Source organism: Squalius cephalus (genome assembly GCF_949319135.1).
Source record: "Squalius cephalus genome assembly, chromosome: 19".
In the NCBI taxonomy this organism is placed as follows: domain Eukaryota; kingdom Metazoa; phylum Chordata; class Actinopteri; order Cypriniformes; family Leuciscidae; genus Squalius; species Squalius cephalus.
In genome coordinates, this window is record NC_137140.1 from 36520111 (window position 1) to 36535110 (window position 15000).

Below are 15000 nucleotides of genomic sequence, written 5' to 3' on the forward strand. Positions count from 1 at the left end.
TTGTTATAGTATCTAAAATATCTCAGTTTTAGATAATATAACAGTATAACAGAATCCCTGTTATGTTGTAGCCGCTTCATTAAATAAAATATAAAATAAATGTTTGTAGTTATTAGCACATCCAGGTCTACAATTTCAAAGGATTTGGGAGCAACTATTATCAGTGGTCACTTTTTTGTATATAATGAAAAAAAAAAAGTGTGTATGAAGCTGTCAAGTGTGTTGTTTTCCATGTTTGAAATGGTTTAAAAATACCTACTTGTATGTGACAGGTGAATTTCTTTTCTCAGTTTGTTTTTATATATCAACATAAAGTATACTGTGGTCATTTTACAGCAATGTTGTTATAGCAGAACTTAGAGCTTATGACCTGACTGGACAGAGAGATCCTGCGCGTGCGGCTGTGTAACGTGGACACCTCGCTCTCTCTCGTCCTCTCGATGCTCCAGCTCCACGACAGCATGGTCTTCAGACTCTCTCGGATCGGCCAGCGGTAAACCTCCTTATCCTGAAGCACAGCAGAACACACACTGGCATCACTGCGCTTCCCTCCTCACTCAGAGATCACTCAGAGAGCTCCTGTACCTTCTCAGACAGACACTTGTACGGCTTCAGCAGAGGATGAACTTTAGACGACTCACAGATCTGCTCTCCGTGAACCCAGCCGACGGCAAACTACACACCAACACATCGATGAACTCAATCAACACTGGTGCACACTTACTGGTTTCATGTTAAACTACAGTCCTGAAGTAGTACATGCTTTATGAAGGAGTTCGACGAATCAGAGTCAAAGCTACAGATGAGAGAGAGGAAAATTCTAGAAGATCATGTTTGATTGTTGATTCGGCTCATTTAATCGAAGAATTAAATAAAAATGACACACTAAACCAGTCATTAATGGAAAGCAGCACTAGATGGAGTAAATTGTTGCACTTGTGACAGCTCGTTTTCTGCCACGGAATAACAAATAAAAAGTAATTGTGACTTTTTATCTCGCAATTCTGAATTTTTTAAGCTTCCAAAGTTACAGGAAAAGTTTAAAAGAAAGGACTTTTACTAGTTATTTACTCCCCAACATCGGCAGAGAGCAGGACAAAAAATATAAATAAGAGAGATAGAATTCATTGTGGATTATTTTATATGGTGTATTTTTGTTTGTTTTATTTGTTTCTGTAAAGCGCTTTGAGATGTACAGTTAAAAGAAAATAAAGGTTATTATTATTATTCTAGAATTCATCAATTTTCCTCCTGAAAGGAAAGCAGCTCTGACCTTCTCCATGGACCACTTCTCATGGGAATATTCTGCATATTTATTGATGAAATGGTCGAGCTTCTCAGGAACAACAACACTGCAGAAACAGAAGCAGAAGCAGCAGCTCATCTGATAAACTCCTCAGACCAGGTCTAGATACAGATGCAGATGTTCAGGGGTTCAGGTGACGTGGATGCTGTGTGTGAGTCTGACCTGCTGGTGTCGGCCGGCTGCGGGTTGAAGTTTCCCTCCGCGTCCATAGACGACTGTTTCTCCATCATGGCCACGTAGTTTGACTCCATGTAATCAGGAGGTAAAGCTCCGGCCACTGCGCTCAGACACGGCAGCGCCAACTTGAACAACTCCACGTCATACTTCTGCACACACACACACATTTAATATTTCACATAATATTCAACAATATTATTGATCTCCTGCATTGACACCATTATATGAGAACTGAACTGAGCTGGACGATGACATCATGGTTTTCTCTATATGTCAGCAATGAGATACGAGAGACTAGTGCTGTATGGTGAATAAGTCACGGCTGAAGGGCGTTGTTCGGCTCGCCTCGACGAGTCAGTCGTGACTTATTCACCATACAGCACTAGCCTCTCGTACCTTATTGCTTTTATAAAACGGTTACCACACAATACAAATATTAAAGCTGACAAATATGTATCTATGCAACTTTCATGAAGTGAAATCACTAAAAGCCTTCCTTCCGCTGGAAAAAATAGTCCCTGACCGTAAACAGCAACAGAAGTTAAAGAAATGATTTCGCCATTAGATGGAGACAAAGACTGTCTTTATGAGTGAGTCAGTCAGTAGAGAAGACTTTTATATTGAAAGGACTCAAACTTGTGATCACGGAGAAGGAAGACACAACTGATAGATGACTATAGGCACGGAAAACCCCTGAACTGTTAACAGGACAAGATATCGCAGTGGACATTCAAACTGATATATTTATGATGAATAAAGGACTGACCTGAAGGACAATGCTATATCTACTGTAAATGCAGGTACACTCGCTTACTCGATCTCTCACAATACTCTACTCCAGCTTCAATGAACAATATTGATCGTGTTTAAGTTGCTAAGAGTGATTGCTGTGGTGTTGTGTAGTGATACATAGAACCGTTGGGTGAAGCGGTCAGATCCGTGTTTTATCGTGAATAAAACAAAGCTATTGACCAGTCATAATAAAGGATTGGAATTAACTGTTTTATAAATATAAATAAATGAACTAAATTATTAACTTTTTTACAACAAAAATTAAACATAACTGAATTTACTTAAGCTGGACTGTGACGCTGTTTTCTTCTGGAAACAAACTTTGTTGCATTATTTCCTGTTATCTCTGTAAAGCTGCTCTGAAACACTCTGTATTGTAAAAAGCACTATGTAAATAAAGGTGACTTGACTTGACTTGACACACGTAATAGATTGTAATTATTCTAACTTCTGATCACCCTCAGACACACGAGAAATGAGCTTCTGATAGAGCGAAACATCACCTTTCTGGCCAGAGCGTCAAAGATTCCCCAGAAGAGTTTTCTGGAGAGATGCAGCTCCTCGTCGGACGCGGCGCCGAAGCTTCCCCAGCCTCCCGACAGACAGTAGTACTTCCAGCAGCGCTCGTAGTGATTGGTCAGGAGCTGCAGGAGGACACGCCCACCAGAGTTACACAGTACAGGTTTCCTGATGCGAACGCGAGTTCAGACGGAGGCTCACCTTCAGAGGCATCTTCGTGTGTTCGTTGAGCACGGGAACGTCGAACACCAGGCGCCGCAGCAGATGCTGCATCATCGACGGCCGCAGCTTCCTGAAATGTCATCAGTGAATATGTAAATCAGGGCACTATCGAATTAAATATGATCTCATTTGCATATATTTCTAGATTGTTGACATTATTGTGAGTGGAAATCTCTTTTATCACTCAAATGATTCTAATATGATGATTTGCTGCTCAAGAAACATTTATGACTATTATTAATGTTGAAAACAGTTAATTACATTTTTATTGCAGGATTCTTTGAGGAATAGAAAGAACAGCATTTATCTGCAATAGAAGCTTTTGTAACATTAAACCAAGCGGCAACCTCCCTGTCTCTCTCTTGAAACCGACACGGAAGTGAATCCAACGGCAATTCATCGACTGGCCGCTTGAGGCCGGCTGCAGAAGTGAGTCAGATCTGCATCTCCTCCATGTTAAAATGCCCAACTTTACAGCAGAAAAACACACGTTTACAGCCTGGAGCAAAAAGTGGCTTTGGTCTATATCGCTAATGTTTCCCTTCATGACGACTGTGAGGGGGGTGAGTTTTTTTATAACTCATCCGTTTACATTATATTAAGCCTTAAAGTTCTGCATAATTAAGGGTGTCCACTTTTGAGTGACAGGTGGATTCCCGCTGCTGTGGTCATTAGTCATCATTAGCCGTCTGTCTGCTGTCTGTTACAGTAAAGACATTTATAATGTTACAAAAGATTCTATTTCAAATAAATGCAGTTCTTTTGAACTTTCTATTCATCAAAGAATCCTGATTTTTTTTTACACGACTGTTTTTAACATTGATAATAATAATGAACGTTTGACTGGTAGTGTATATATGAATGTAAAGCTGCTGAAGTGGAGATTTCTGACTTTAAAGAGATGATTTGAAATGGAAATAGATGAAGTGCATTAAAATAAATACTTAAATACATAACAGTTACTACTGTACTCTAGTCTCTCCGAGAACCGGTGATATTTTGAGCAAAATATGATATTTTTGTATAATTCTGGTAACACTTTACAATAAGGTTCATCAGTTAACATTAGTTAATGTATTAACTAACAATGAGCAATGCATGTGTTGCAGTATTTAGCACTGGTAGCTAGCCCTCACCCGCACACGGCCAGCAGGCACTCCTCGATGGCGTCTCTCTGGGCTTTGGTGAGACAGCAGCCTTTAGACAGCCTGTAGACGGTGTGCAGAAGCGAGTCGATGAGGGACGCGAACGGCTCCGTCCCCGCGAACAGAGGAGCGCATTTAGTGAGCAGAGGCAGGACCGCGGTGCACAGGTACCGGTTCAGGGCCAGAGCCATGTCTGTGGCACTCAGAGCCGCCTGGGGGTCAGAGGTCACACACAACCAGATCAGGAGAGGTCAGAGGTCACACACAACCAGGATCAACCAGGATCAGGAGAGGTCAGAGGCCACACACAACCAGGATCAGGAGAGGTCAGAGGTCACACACAACCAGGATCAGGAGAGGTCAGAGGTCACACACAACCAGGATCAGGAGAGGTCAGAGGTCACACACAACCAGGATCAGGAGAGGTCAGAGGTCACACACACACACACACACACAACCAGGATCAGGAGAGGTCAGAGGTCACACACAACCAGGATCAGGAGAGGTCAGAGGTCACACACAACCAGGATCAGGAGAGGTCAGAGGTCACACACAACCAGATCAGGAGAGGTCAGAGGTCACACACAACCAGGATCAACCAGGATCAGGAGAGGTCAGAGGTCACACACAACCAGGATCAGGAGAGGTCAGAGGTCACACACAACCAGGATCAGGAGAGGACAGAGGTCACACACAACCAGGATCAGGAGATGTCAGGGATCACACACAACCAGGATCAGGAGAGGACAGAGGTCACACACAACCAGGATCAGGAGAGGACAGAGGTCACACACAACCAGGATCAGGAGATGTCAGGGATCACACACAACCAGGATCAGGAGAGGACAGAGGTCACACACAACCAGGATCAGGAGAGGACAGAGGTCACACACAACCAGGATCAGGAGAGGACAGAGGTCACACACAACCAGGATCAGGAGAGGACAGAGGTCACACACAACCAGGATCAGGAGATGTCAGGGATCACACACAACCAGGATCAGGAGAGGACAGAGGTCACACACAACCAGGATCAGGAGAGGACAGAGGTCACACACAACCAGGATCAGGAGATGACAGAGGTCACACAGAAGCAGGATCAGGAGATGTCAGAGGTCACACACAACCAGGATCAGGAGAGGTCAGAGGTCACACACAACCAGGGTCACACACAACCAGGATCAGGAGATGTCAGAGGTCACACACAACCAGGATCAGGAGAGGACAGAGGTCACACACAACCAGGATCAGGAGAGGACAGAGGTCACACACAACCAGGATCAGGAGATGTCAGAGGTCACACACAACCAGGATCAGGAGAGGACAGAGGTCACACACAACCAGGATCAGGAGAGGACAGAGGTCACACACAACCAGGATCAGGAGAGGACAGAGGTCACACACAACCAGGATCAGGAGAGGACAGAGGTCACACAGAAGCAGGATCAGGAGAGGTCAAAGATACCGCACACTCAACTAGCTGTGATTCAACCCAAAGTTGGGAGTTTAACTTGTGCGCAAAACTGGAATAACGGATAAAATGTTTGCGAATAAAGCAGTGTTTCCATATGTGTTCAAGAGAACAAAATCATCACTTCCTGGGAAATTGGTGCAAAATATGAGTAATAAAACTGTAAGTTGCTGCAATCTGCGTCTTGTTCCCTCCATCATAAACGAGTGTGTCTCGAGCGTCAGACAAAACACAGTAAACGCTGCCATGTTCTCTAGCGTCCGGGAACACACTCGTGTGTGTGTGAGACGCTTCTGGAGGGAATTACACCAAATCATTCTGATCACACACTTCGACTCCGGCGTTTCAGAAACACCAAACCAACATTAGAGACGCTGCGATGCCATTGGTCCACTGGTTACTCCAGTTATCCAATCACAGCCTCTGATCCAAAGTCAGTTGCTCATCGAGGGATTAATGCACATGTCTTGTTATTAGATAAAAACCGTATGCACTCAATTAAAACGATACATTTTTTAATGCACATTTATGCACATCTTGGCATTTCTATCCAGCTTTTCCAGCATGCAATATCCCAAAATTTTCATAAAAATAGGTGGATGGAACCAGCTACTGAGGGGTCATGTGACTCACCGTGTCCAATGAGGCGGCGGCTCTGAGGTCAGGAAGGAAACCCACTTCCAGCAGGTGCAGGAGGAAGTTCTGGTCCTCGATGCCGTAAACCCGGTCCAGGAACAAAACCATGGCCGCTTTGTGATCAGGACAGAACCCTGCTGACATATCCGGCTCGATCACGGTACCGTCTGAATGCACAAGCATAATCCATACTCATCAAGATATCAGGTTACCGCCTAACTAAATCATCCAAAATGACAAGATTAATAACCCCTCTGGTGCTCTTCACGTGTCCGTCAAAAATGACAGAAATTAATTTTCTTATTTCAATGAAATAAATGTACTACATTTTATGGTACTAAATTATATTTACGCTGTATTTATAATCCATTTATTTATTATTTATTATCCATTAAATTTCCAACTTTAGAGCGACAGACTGAAGTTTGATCTCTTTTCAAAGTCGACACTTGGCAGATTATTGCTGAAGTGAAAAAAGTGAACTTAAAAAAAGCTACAGAATTTTATGTTTATTGTTATGAAAAATGCAAAAATACACAAAAATACTATTTTCAGTTTTTATATGAAATCTATATTTTCACAAACATGTTTTACTCTAAAATTGTGAGAAAATCAAAGCCATAAATCTAAACAAGTTGCGTTCAAAATTTGAGTCTGATCAAAAAATTAGTGTGACTATTTTTTTCAGGACCATGTAACCTGTTCGAATCATGTTCATGATTCTGCCAAAGCAAGTGCAAGTGCCAAAACCTTTACCAAGATTCGTACCATTCCTATTTTTTTGGTCAAAAATGCCAGAGGAGCACCAGAGGTTTAGCAGTGATAGCCAGACCTTTAGCCAGCGTGGGCATGAGGAACGGGATGCTGATCACTCCCACCAGATCCTCAATGGGAATGAGAGAGCGCAGGATGGCTCGGATACGGATGGCCTCTCCCTTCCCGGCGTGGATCAGCTGACGGAGGAGAAAGACACCATGTCATCAGTACCAGAACTCATACATCACATCAGCGTCACTGAAGCTTTACACTGTCTCCTAACCAGATTAATCAGAGATTTTGGCTGGAACAACAACATACAGAGAATAAGAGTGATAATCTCAGGGACTGATGATGTGCTTTATTTAATGTTGAAAGAGTCTAATGTGAGTCTGAATATAATTAACAGCCGTACTGAAAGCAACAATGGATAATCCTCTCAGATCTTGAAAATAAATTAAAGGAAACAAGAACGTTCAATCTGTGACCAAACAAGAGTATTCTATGACAAAGACTGTTTCAGTCACTCGGCATGTATTTTTAATCATATTAAAATGGTGAAATATTTATGAAATTGATTATGTATCCATTTGGTTGCGAGTGCAGAGAGGCTCCGCCCACACTCTCTTCTGATTGGCTGTGATTTGTGATTGATCTGGTGGCGTCTCGTCTGGTTAGGGCACGGTGTTGTGTGTGGGTGAAGATGATTGACAGGGGGAAACACACATGAACTCACATGCATCTCTGGAGCGCAGCGGCCCAACAGGTCGATCAGAGCAGCGTAGAAGGTCATGATGGCGTTTCCCATGTGAATGGTGTCGTCTTCCTCTTCCTCCATCACATCAGTACTGCGAGACACAGATCATCAGCAGTGTGATTATAATGTGTGTTAGGCAGATGATTAAGCTCTGATGACAAAATAAAGCCGATTAAACAGAAGCTCACCCGTACTTGCTGGATGCGTGAGAACAAAACTCACTGGTTCCTTCTGTTTAATACACAGTATTTGAGAGCTCATCATTGTTTAAATGTGAATAAAAGCCTTAATTAAATCTGTTCATCATTTAAAGTGATCGTGTCTCTTCAGAAGACTTGGATTAAACCGCTCCAATCATATGGGTTTATTTTATTCTTATCTGTTTAAGCTTTATGAGCGTTTGAAGAGTTTTGGGTGAACAGACTTTCAATGGAGGGACAGAAATCTCTGATTCAAAGATGAACGAAAGTCTTATGGGTTTGAACAACATGAGGGGAGTACATAGTAGAATTTGAATTTAACATTAATATTGTAATATCGATGTGCATGTAAACATGCTATCCCTTTAAAACCCTGCAGATGTGACCCTGCCACTGCATTTAGAGCTCGACCCATTTTACTGCGTGTTTCTGGAGCAGCGGACAGTGACATTTCAGGACCAGCGAAGATAAAGGAAGGATGTGTGCGGATCACGACACTGATGTCCTACATCTGCTGCATGGAAGCTTGTGTTCAGGACCAGTGTTGGGGAAAGGTACTTTTTAAAGTAATGCAACAATATTGTGTTACCCCTTTAAAACCCTCATCCTTAACACATCTGTCCCTCGCGGGGCAAAATGAACCGATTAATATAACATGATGAATCACGCGTTGAGCATTTGCACTAAATCTGCGCAGATTTGTCTAACACAAACTTCCCCAGCAAAGTGAGTAAACATAGTAACACGCCAAATTGGCTCGTGATTTGACAGCGTTATCCGCCACAGCTGATTTATACCCGCATTTGGCGGGTGTTCATGTCGAACCCTGAATGCGTTCCCCCAACCCTGTTCAGCGCATCATCTCCCGTGAGTGAGCGTTCAGTGTGTGTTTGGTGTGTTCAGTGTGTGTTTGGTGCGTTCAGTGTGTGTTTGGTGCGTTCAGTGTGTGTTTGGTGTGTCTTTGGTGCGTTCAGTGTGTGTTTGGTGTGTTCAGTGTGTGTTTGGTGTGTTCAGTGTGTGTTTGGTGTGTTCAGTGTGTGTTTGGTGCGTTCAGTGCATTCAATGTGTGTTTGGTGCGTTCAGTGTGTGTTTGGTGTGTTCAGTGTGTGTTTGGTGCATTCAGTGTGTGTTTGGTGTGTTCAGTGTGTGTTTGGTGCGTTCAGTGCATTCAATGTGTGTTTGGTGCATTCAGTGTGTGTTTGGTGTGTTCAGTGTGTGTTTGGTGTGTGTTTGGTGTGTTCAGTGTGTGTTTGGTGTGTTCAGTGTGTGTTTGGTGTGTTCAGTGTGTGTTTGGTGCATTCAGTGTGTGTTTGGTGTGTTCAGTGTGTGTTTGGTGCGTTCAGTGCATTCAATGTGTGTTTGGTGCATTCAGTGTGTGTTTGGTGTGTTCAGTGTGTGTTTGGTGCATTCAGTGTGTGTTTGGTGTGTTCAGTGTGTGTTTGGTGCATTCAGTGTGTGTTTGGTGTGTTCAGTGTGTGTTTGGTGTGTTCAGTGTGTGTTTGGTGCATTCAGTGTGTGTTTGGTGTGTTCAGTGTGTGTTTGGTGCATTCAGTGTGTGTTTGGTGTGTTCAGTGTGTGTTTGGTGTGTTCAGTGTGTGTTTGGTGCATTCAGTGTGTGTTTGGTGCGTTCAGTGTGTGTTTGGTGTGTTCAGTGTGTGTTTGGTGCACTCAGTGTGTGTTTGGTGTGTTCAGTGTGTGTTTGGTGCATTCAGTGTGTGTTTGGTGTGTTCAGTGTGTGTTTGGTGTGTTCAGTGTGTGTTTGGTGTGTTCAGTGTGTGTTTGGTGCATTCAGTGTGTGTTTGGTGTGTTCAGTGTGTGTTTGGTCGTACAGGGTTCTGCTCTCCTCTGTGGTGGGCGAGGGCCCGTCTCGACCGGGATCTTCTGAGATCTTGATGGCCTCCTCCATGGCCGCCAGAAGCCCGTTCCCGCCTTCTCCGCGCAGGGCGGGGCCAAAACACTCCGGCCGGCGAATCAGGAGCCGCACGACCACGTTAGCGTTCTCCTCCACGCTCTCACCTGAGAGAGGCCAAACAACACACAACTACTCAACAAACTCCATACAGACACTATAAAGCACAAGATCATGATTAGTGGGAATCGTCATTATTATCATGCCGTTTTTGCCAAGTTGGCAAAGTGTGACTTTTATTTTGACAGCGTTTTATTCTCCAGAAGTGGATCCGGTCGGAACACACACCGTTACAGAAGACTGCAAATCTGAGGAAGTCCAGGTATCGTTCGCCCTCCACCGGGTTCCAGCCGATGTCAGGATAACCTTTAGATATCAGCATTACACAGCTCTGAAGACCACAGCCGGCCAGATACTGGACCACCTGACACACACACACACACACACACACACACACACATTTACAATACATTTACATTTATGCATTTGGCAGACGCTTTTATCCAAAGCGACTTACATTGCATTTCAAGGTATACATTTACATTCTTATCAGTTCTTGCTTTCCCTGGGAATCGAACCCATGACCTTGGCGTTGCAAGCGCCAACGCTCTACTGATCATTTTCTGATGATTTACTCTCCCCCATGTGTTCCAAGATATTTATGTCTTTTTCAGGTCATTTTCAAAAAATAAAAAACATTTAGATACTTTTTAACGACAAATGCTGGTCTTTCACTAGCTGTGATGCGCCACACATTACGCAATCAGGTTGAGAGGTCACCCATTTTCCGGTTCATAAATGTAGAGTGAAAAACTCCAACAAAAACTTTCTCCTCCAACTTCAAAATTGTTCGACATCGTTGTTTTACCTTTTTTGTATTTTCTTTTGTAAATGTCGTTTGACTGTAAACACTGGGTCTGTACTTACGCCTACGTCACGCTTGACCTTTCAACCTGATTACGTAATGTGTGTCTCTTCACAGCTAGAGCAAGACCAGCATGTGTGGTTAAAAGTATATAAGTGTTTATTTGTTCTAAAATGTCCGCTGGTTTGTCTAGATGAGACTCTAATTCCTCGGCTGGATCGTGTCGAGACTTTGAAGCTGCACTGAAACTCACATCTGGACCTTCGACCCCATTGAAGACACTATATGGAGAAAAACCCTGGAATATTTTCCTCAAAAACCTTCATTTCTTTTCCACTGAAGAGAGAAAGACATGAACACCTCTTGGATGACGTGGGGGAGAGGACATTTTTAATCTGAAGTGAACTGATCCTTTAACGGGTTAAACGACAGTAATGAAGTAAAACTCCTGTTCAGAAGAGACAGAGATGTGAACCTTCTCGAGGTCTGGTTCTCTCAGCGCCAGAGCCAGTTCATTATTATCCATCACTGATGCGGCGGCCACATCTAGAGGAGTGGATCCTCTCATCGACGGAGACGCTGAGGAGAACAAACACACACATGATGACTGTAGGGTCTAACACACACACGCGACTCAAGCTCAGATATCCAGACTAGTGATTCCGGAGTCGATTCCTCAACTCTGAAAAGCCCTCGAGTCACTGCCGTAGTTGCTGTGTCCAGAATCACTCACTTGTTCACTGATTCTCTAATCCCTATATAGAGCATGGCAGATGAGTGCACTACATCAGCAAGGAGTGAATGAAATGAAGGGAGGAATGATGTATTACACCGTACATCAGAGAGCTGGAACTGTGACAGAAACAACTTAGTCATGTGCGTTTAGCGTCAATAAACGACTGTTATAATGAGATGAATTCAATGAAGAAAATGTGTTGAAAGTAATGGAGCAATAAAGAGTTTATTGTCGAAAACAGTTATAGAGTCAACACTGGCACCAATGTTCCGCTCCTCCTTCCATAGGACACAAGACTCAACAACCCAAAAAGAAAAACGCACTAACCCATAAAAGCTGCTCTTCTCTTCTCACATGCGCAGTGCATTAAACATAACGCAACAGAAAACATTTCCCGTTTATTTAATTCTGGCACAAAATTCGTCCATTGTCAATGGAGTCAAGGACCGAGTCTTACCGAGGCCCACGCTGCTGTTCTCCAGGAGGTAGCTGAGATGATCGAACATGGCCTTCTGGTTCTGACGGCTGATCCGGCAGAAGTAGCACAGGAACCGGCAGCAGTTCGCCACCATCTTAGGAAAGGTGATTTCCTGAAGACCGAAGGACATTCGTTCAGCGAAAACCGAAACGACTGATTCCTGAAATGCTCACACTGCTTTTTACTGTAAAACTGCTTTGAGGCAATCTGAAATAAACATGACACTGATGCTGAACCGAGTTAAACGTTCATCTTGACGTCAGTAATGAAGCTTTACGTAAGAGATCATAAACCATGATCAGAGTGCGTAAAAGATGTTTTTCTGTGAGCAGAAAGAGAGTGCTGTGATAATAACTAACTTTATTTTCTATAGCGCCTTATAGTACCAAGTTGGATCTCAAAGTGCTTTACAAGAATTAAAAAATACTTTGAAGTATTGCTATCAAACATGCTATCAAGTTAATTTAAGATTAACATTAGACCACGGAACGACAACACTAGCCAATCACAATCCAGTATTACACAGAAACAGGTCAGAGAAACAAGTTCAAGCAAAACTGTTCAGATGTAGTACAAAATAAAGCCTGAAACTCTTAAGAAATAGAGTATTTTTCTTGGGCAATGAAACCGCGATGTGTTTTGGCATCTCTCACCTTGGACTCTCCTCCGCCCAGCACGTTCACCATCACCTCCATCACGGTCTCGTGCATCCCCAGCGCTCGCATCAGGTTCGGGTGCTGGTAAAACACCTTGTTATTCATGATGTCACTGCAGACGAGACAGAGGTCAGAGGTCAGGCTGGAATCTGAGACAAACGCTTCACTGCTTTATATATAATATTCAAAATATTCACATAATATATCTATATTTATGTGAATTACATTTTTATACTTATTTAATAGTATGTTATAACTGAATGGCCCCTTTAAATGCATGGTTTGCTCTATACTGCCCCCTGTGGCTGAGGTGAGACGCAGCTGATTGTGCTTCACCTGAGGCCGTGAATCATGAGCTTCTCCTCCTCGCGGCCCATCCTGACGCTGAGCAGCGAGCGGATCTGCCCCAGAGACGCCAGCAGGCTGATGGTGTCCTCCACGGAGACGGCGTTGATGGTGTAGGTCTTGGGCAGCGCCCGCACCTGACCCCCGATGCCGTCGTACTGCCGGTGGAGGAGCACGAACATCGCCCGCACCAGCTCCGGGTCCTCGATCACCGACTCCTGCGCCCAGCGGACCATGGTTTCCGAGATCAGCTGCTGAAGAGTGCCTGAGGACACACACACACACACACACACACACACACCAGTGGCGTCAGGCCTTCCTTCGGCAACATCTACACACTCTGAACTGTAGAGTTTTCAGGGCTGCAGAGACCCTGAGGACGAGCTGCAGAACTCACTGGGTTTCTTTGCTTTCTTTTTCTTTGGTGTTTCAGTCATTTTGTTCTTCAGGTATTTGACCTTCTCCACCAGAGACATCAGACGACCCCTGATGGTGAAATCACTGTCTCCGTCTCCGGATTTATCATCATCCATCTCAATGCCTGCAGAGCACACACACAAACACATACACACACATAAACACACACAAAACAGCAAACAGCAAAACATTAGATTGAAATAGAAACATGATTTATAAGCCTTTATAACTGTTGAGGTCTGGCTCACTCGTCAGCATTCGACAGCTTTATATTAGGAGTAAATCACACATCAATCATAAAACAATAACACAGACTCAATAGATCATGAATGAACATGTTTTTCTGACCCCAGTGGCAAGAACAGTTATAACAGAAGGTACATTATTATTATTATTATCTCGTGTTTATAATGGATGTTTAGATGAGGTTGATCAGAGAAGAAGCTTCACCGCAGTGAGTCATGAGATCCTCATGGAAGTCCAGCAGCTGCTCACGGATGTCCTCGGGACACGGACAATCCTGCTTCTCGTGCTTGAAATTCAGCAGCATGTTGATCTGAAAACACACACACAAGTTATTACATTTTAATCAAAGATTATAAAGATACACATTTTTCTTCTTTGCAACAACATGATCAATAAAACCAGGTGAATCACACAAAGAATGATTTTGAATGATATTACAAAATATGATTTCTTATGACTTTTCTTTTTGTAATAAATAAAATGAAGCATGCAAGCAAAATAAAACAAGATGAAATGATTAATGCATGACAATTAAGCACATTTCCATCCCAAATTCTCATCAGCATAATATAAACCAACACTGTTGCAGCACAGTACAGAAATACTGCAATAAACTAATAAAACAATTCTGTCCACGCGGCTGATGCGCTGTTTTATTATTTGATAAAATCAGCATGACTTAGATCATTAAATCCAAGACCAGAAGCACCACCATCATGTGCACTTTTTTACAATCTATATAAAGTGTTATTGTTTATTTTCCACATGACAAGAGCTCGGGATGAAGGGTGGTGAATGTGGTGAAGGATGAGCTGCTCCTGACCTGTTCCTGCGGAGGCGAGCGGAACTCTTTGGTTTTGCGCGCCGTGAGAGCGGCCGACATGTTCAGCGCCTGCATCACTTCATTATAGCGGAAGCGCTGGTTCTCCTGAAGATTGGCCACGAAGTCGTCGGAGAAGGCGACCACAGCCTCGATGCGGTGACGCACCTGACAGTCGCACAGGTACTGGAGCAGGTGACACATCTGAGCACACACACACCAGTCAGCTTTACTTCACATCGATAAACACGACATAACAGATGCAAACTTCATAGAGACACATTCAAATTCAGCTGTAAAGCAGCTCTTAAAGGGATAGTACACCCAAAAATGAAAATTAGCCCATGAAGCGATGCGTTTGTGTAAGAAAAATATCCATATTTAACTTCTAGCTTCCGGCCAAACGAACATACGTAGTCTACTTATGCGTAAAGCGCAACTTACGACGTCAGAAGTAGCGTAAATATCAACTATATCAATATATATAGCAATATCAAAGTTGTGCTTTAAAGTTAATGTTAATGCATCTTCTCACCTGGAGTTTGAC

At 43.3% G+C, this 15000-nt stretch overlaps 1 protein-coding gene across 4 annotated transcripts in view; it reads right to left on the minus strand.

Moving 5' to 3' along the window:
- The window catches only part of ryr2a (ryanodine receptor 2a (cardiac)), a 109888-nt gene that overhangs the window by 50085 nt on the left and 44803 nt on the right, over positions 1-15000 (minus strand). For all 4 annotated transcript variants that reach the window (XM_079850766.1, XM_079850765.1, XM_079850764.1 and 1 more), the window contains 20 exons: positions 14989-15000; positions 14457-14657; positions 13838-13943; positions 13368-13511; positions 12962-13235; positions 12623-12737; positions 11949-12081; positions 11231-11334; positions 10179-10314; positions 9811-9997; positions 7761-7872; positions 7101-7221; positions 6266-6435; positions 4153-4373; positions 2996-3086; positions 2779-2919; positions 1469-1632; positions 1274-1352; positions 586-675; positions 371-508 (listed from right to left, as the gene is read on the minus strand). The exon at positions 14989-15000 is cut by the window's right edge and continues 784 nt beyond it. In XM_079850766.1, coding sequence (XP_079706892.1) covers positions 371-508; positions 586-675; positions 1274-1352; positions 1469-1632; positions 2779-2919; positions 2996-3086; positions 4153-4373; positions 6266-6435; positions 7101-7221; positions 7761-7872; positions 9811-9997; positions 10179-10314; positions 11231-11334; positions 11949-12081; positions 12623-12737; positions 12962-13235; positions 13368-13511; positions 13838-13943; positions 14457-14657; positions 14989-15000 — 2739 coding nt within the window. The remainder of the gene's footprint in view (positions 1-370; positions 509-585; positions 676-1273; positions 1353-1468; positions 1633-2778; positions 2920-2995; positions 3087-4152; positions 4374-6265; positions 6436-7100; positions 7222-7760; positions 7873-9810; positions 9998-10178; positions 10315-11230; positions 11335-11948; positions 12082-12622; positions 12738-12961; positions 13236-13367; positions 13512-13837; positions 13944-14456; positions 14658-14988) is intronic.